The following is a 5,105-nucleotide window of genomic DNA, read 5'->3' as shown; positions in this document are numbered from 1 at the left end:
GGGAAGGCTTCAAAAAGGGCAATCTCAGCAGGACCATGAAGGATATAAGGGAATTTCAATTCGGGCAAATAGACCAGGACTCGCTAAGGCCTTAAAGGGCTTGACTCACATGGGGATGACAGGGCACGTCCCCGGGGTTGGCTCAGCAAGGTGTGGTGGGCAGTGGCCAAGCATGAATCAGCGGTAAGCTGGGCCACACGGTGAATGACCCTGAGGGCCTGCAGGGAGTGTGGGCCTGATTCTCTGGGGGCCACAGGGCGCGTGAGAGCTCCCAAGCAGGGGGATCCTGCCTGATACACCTCCACTGGGAGAGCTGCAGAGCCGGCCCAGTTCTGAGGACCCAGGGCGGAGAGAGTGAACATACACGCTCTAACTCAGTCACCCTCCCCTGGAGATTACAATCACCCAGAGTCTTGACAAAATGCCAGTGCCCGGGCCCCGCCTCCCGAGAGAATGATTTCTCGGGACGGGGTGGTGCCCAGGCCTCGGTAATCCTCTGAACTCCCCAGGTGGTTCCAACGTGCAGCTGAGGGTGAGCATCCCGGCTCTGAGCCCACAGGCCTAGACACAAGCAGATGTGCACCCGGAGCCCCAGAGCCCGAGGGTGGGAACTGGCAGGAACAAAAAGGCACACACTCTAGCTCACGGGCTGGGCATTCTTGAGACTTTGGGCTCCAGAGGAGAACTAAGAAACCCCAGGACTGTGTGGGGCCACGGAGGAGCAGTGCCTCCCATGAGCACAGGGCAGGCCCCTCACAGAGGAATTGGAGTTACATGGATCCGCTGCCCCCGACTGGCAGCGGCAGCAGAACCCACCGGCGCCTGTTTGTATGTCTGGAGTCGCTGGGCTGGGACAGAGCGGTCGTGTGAGGACAGACTCCAGAGCCATGTCTGAGGCAGACTCATCAAGACTGAGGATGGGGCGCCCCAGGTGCTGCTCGGGGGGTGGCGCTGCCTCCAAACCCGCGGAGCCCGAGCTGGAGCCCGCAGCTCCCGGGGGCGCGCCATGTCTGCGGTTCTCGACAGTGCGGCCCGGGCCGCCTGGATCCGCACTCACTGCCTCTCAGCGGGCGGCCGCCCGACGACGGGCTCCCCTCAGCCCCAGGCCTTAGGGCGGGCGCGGCGAGGCCACCGGGGCGCTTCTCTCGGGGTCGGAGCCGCGAGGTGTCGGGTGCCCCGGGGCTCCTGGCGGGGAGAGCGCGAAACTCCAGGTACTTTTCGCATATTTCAAAGCCGATCCAGTGTAAAGGATCCCGTAAGGCGTGTGAAAAAGCAGGGTTTAAGTACACGGTGGCCCTGGAGGCCCAGGCTGTCCTGACCTGTTTCCTGGCTGCCAATCACGACATCATCATCATTGACCACAGACACCCCCAGCAGCTGGACGCCCCGGCGCTGTGCAAGTCTATTCGAGCAACAAAAGTTTCAGAAAACACAGTTATTGTTGGTGTAGCACGCAGGCGGGATGGAGAAGAGTCTGTGATGTCCCTCATTAGTGCCGGCCTTACGAGGAGGTACGTGGAGAACCCCAGCCTCCTGGCCTGTTACGCTGAGCTGCTGCAGCTGGAGTTTGGAGAGGTGCGGTCACAGCTGAAACTCAGGGCTTGTAATTCAGTACTCAGTGCACTGGAGAAAAGCCAAGACGCCATTCAAATCACGAGTGAGGACAACTACATACAGGAGTGGCAAGGCGTTTACCATGCCAAAAACGGAGATAATGTACCACAAAATGTGAAGATAATACCTGTCATTGGACAGGGAGGAAAAATTAGACACTATGTGTCCATTATCCGAGTGAACAACGGCAACAGTAAGGCTGAGAAGATCACGGAATCTGTTCATTCTGACACTCCCGCAGTGGCCAGCCAGAGGTGACACTCCTCCATGGCCAGGATCCACTCCATGACCATGGGAGGCGCCCATCACCAAGGTGGTCAATATCATCAATGCTGCCCAGGAGAACAGTTCCATGCCTGTGTCGGAAGCCTTAGACCGCGTCCTGGAAATTCTGAGAACCTCGGAGCTGTATTCCCCACAGTTCGGGGCGAAGGAAGAGGATCCTCACACCAAGGACCTCATTGGGGGCCTGATGTCTGACGGCTTTCGAAGACTATCTGGGAATGAGTATATTCTCTCAACAAAAACCCTGCATCAAGTTTCGGGCAGCTTACTCACCTCCGAGTCCCTTCACGATATCCCACCGCGGATAGCTGAGGCCATGGAAAACGATGACAACTGGGACTTTAATGTCTTTGAGCTGGAGACAGCCACTCAGAAAAGGCCTTTGACTTTTCTTGGCCTCAAAATCTTTGCTCGCTTTGGGGTCTGTGAATTCTTGAAGTGCTCGGAGACGACGCTGCAGCTGTGGCTGCAGACTATTGAAGCCAACTACCACTCCTCCAACCCCTGCCACAACTCCACCCACGCTGCCGACGTGCTGCACGCCACTGCCTACTTCCTCTGCCAGGAGAGGATCAAGCAAGCATTAGACTCAGTGGACAAGGCCGCCGCCCTCATCATAGCCGCCATCCACAATCTGGACCACCTGGGGAGGACCAACCTCTTCCTGTGCAACGCGGATAGCGCGCTGGCCGTGCTGTACAACGACTGTGCCGTGCTGTACAACGACTGTGCCGTGTTGGAGAGCCACCACGCGGCCCTGGCCTTCCAGCTGACTGCCAGGGAGGACAAGAGCAACATCTTCAAGAACACGGAGAGGAATGACTACCGGCCGCTGCTCCAGGCCATCATCGACATGGTCTTGGCCACAGAGATGACCAGGCACTTCGAGCACATCAATAAGTTTGTCAACAGCGTCGTCAAGCCCTTGGCAGAACTGGAGGGAAGCGAGGGGAGTGAGCCAAACCCTCGTGATGTAGACACGATGCTCCGGTCTCCAGAGAACCGGACTCTGATCAAGCGGATGATGATCAAGTGCGCGGACGTGTCCAACCCCTGCCGGCCCTTGGAGCAGTGCATCGAGTGGGCTGCACGCATCTCGGAGGAGTATTTTTCTCAGACGGAAGAAGAAAAGAAGCTGGACTTATCTGTGGTGATGCCAGCTTTTGACCGAAACACCTGCAGCATCCCCAAGTCCCAGATCTCCTTCATCGACTACTTCGTCACAGACATGTACAATGCTTGGGACGACTTTGTAGACCTACAGGAGTTACTGCAGCATCTGGACAACAATTTTAAATACTGGAAAGGGTCCAACCACCTCTGGAACCAAAGTAGAGAAGGCTCCTTCTGTCTGAAACTGGACCTCTGAAACTGCTCTACTCGCCTGATGTACTTTGCCATAGATTCTACAAATTCAAAGAAATTAGGACTGAACACTTTTTCCAAATATTGTCATAGAAACATAGCAAACAGAATATTTACTAAATTGACTTTTAAAAACCAATCTGTTTTTATCTTCACACTTTCAATAAATATAGTACAAAAAAAAAAAAGACTGAGGATGGGCCCTGGCCGGTGTGCTCAATGGGTAGCGCGCCAGTCTGCGGACTGAAGGGTCTCAGGTTCAATTCCCAGTCAGGGCACATGCCCAGGTGGCAGGCTGGATCCCCAGTGTGGGGCATGCAGGAGGCAGCCGATCAATAAGTCTCTATCATCATTGATGTTTCTATTTCTCTCTTTCCCTTCCTCTCTGAAGTCAATAAAAATATGTATTTTTTTAAAAAGCTGAGGTTGAGTTAGAAAGTGGTGAAGTCCCGTGTGGCACTGAGGCTTCCAACCGGAGATGCTGACCAGATGATGACGCTTCTTAAGGATATACGGAACCTCAAGGGAGAGGAACAGCAGCAAATCGGAGGAGAGTGATGAGTGTGAGTGTTGGACATGTTGAGATGCAGGAGTCTGAGGAACAAACGAGAGGAGATGTCCAGTAGGCAGTTGCATGTGGCAGGTAGAGAGCTTAGAAGGGGGACTTGGGAGCCATCAGCCAGACAGTATCTGAGCCCTGGATGCGCATGTGGAAGGAGCAGAGGTGGGGCTGAGGAGGGCACAGAGGGCCTCATGGGGGAGCAGAGGAAGCCTGTGAGGATGAAAGAGTGGTCATTAGCCCCCAGGGGCCATCCAGCTCTAGATGTGAATCAACCCCCTTTTGGCTTATTTAGCTGAGTCATGCATCTTCTTCATCTTTTTTGTTGTTGTTGTTAATCCTCATCCGAGGATATTTTTCTATTGATCTTTTAGAGAGAATGGAAGAGAGAGGGAAAGAGAGAGAAACATCGATGTGAGAGAAACACGTCGATAGGTTGCCTCTTGCACACACCCCAACCAGGGCCCAGGCCAGGGAGGAACCTGCAACCGACGTGCGTGCCCTTGATCGGAATCGAACCCGGACCCTTTGGTCTGCAGGCTGACGCTCTATCCCAGTGGTTCTCAACCTTCTGGCCCTTAAATACAGTTCCTCATGTTGTGACCCAACCATAAAATTATTTTCGTTGCTACTTCATAACTGTAATGTTGCTACTGTTATGAATCGTCATGTAAATATCTGATATGCAGGATGGTCTTAGGCGACCCCTGTGAAAGGGTCATTCGACCGCCAAAGGGGTCTCGACCCACAGGTTGAGAACCGCTGCTCTATCCACTGAGCCAAACCAGCTAGGGCCATACATCTTGTTAAAAAGAAGAAATAGCCCTGACCGGTTTGGCTCAGTGGATAGAGTGTCAGCCTATGGACTCAAGGGTCCCAGGTTTGATTTCGGTCAAGGGCATGTACCTTGGTTGCGGGCACATCCCCAGTAGGGGGTGTGCAGGAGGCAGCTGATCGATGTTTCTAACTTTCTATCCCTTTCCCTTCCTCTCTTTAAAAAAATCAATAAAATATATTTTTTTTTAAAAAAGAAGAAATAACTCTTCACCAGAAAATTAAGAGCAAAACAAACAAACAAAAAGCAAATCACACAAAAGAGAAACAAGCGGGTTTTCAATTCATTTCATTGTGGCAAATATTTACTGAACGCCTACTACGTGCCAGACCAGCCCCAGATGGCTGGGCTGGCATGGTTAGCTCATCAGACACACAGCCCCACTCCTACTCTCTTCCCCAGCCCCATCTGGGAGGCCACAGTGGCTCTGGTTCCCAGCATCTTTGC

General features: G+C 53.5%; 1 protein-coding gene across 1 annotated transcript; it reads left to right on the top strand.

The window, feature by feature from the left end:
* Window positions 1–1,006: 1,006 nt before the first annotated feature.
* LOC138998546 (high affinity cAMP-specific and IBMX-insensitive 3',5'-cyclic phosphodiesterase 8A-like) lies at window positions 1,007–3,268 on the top strand. The gene is given in 4 exon segments (XM_070400700.1): window positions 1,007–1,117; window positions 1,234–1,716; window positions 1,756–1,908; window positions 1,910–3,268. Coding segments are annotated over 4 exon segments (2,106 nt in total).
* Window positions 3,269–5,105: the final 1,837 nt, after the last annotated feature.

Source organism: Myotis yumanensis, unplaced genomic scaffold (genome assembly GCF_028538775.1).
Source record: "Myotis yumanensis isolate MYYU_CA2020_CCGP unplaced genomic scaffold, mMyoYum1.0.hap1 SCAF_20, whole genome shotgun sequence".
NCBI lineage: Eukaryota > Metazoa > Chordata > Mammalia > Chiroptera > Vespertilionidae > Myotis > Myotis yumanensis.
Note: the sequence above shows the minus strand (reverse complement) of the source record. Positions and strands in the feature narration are given on the sequence as shown.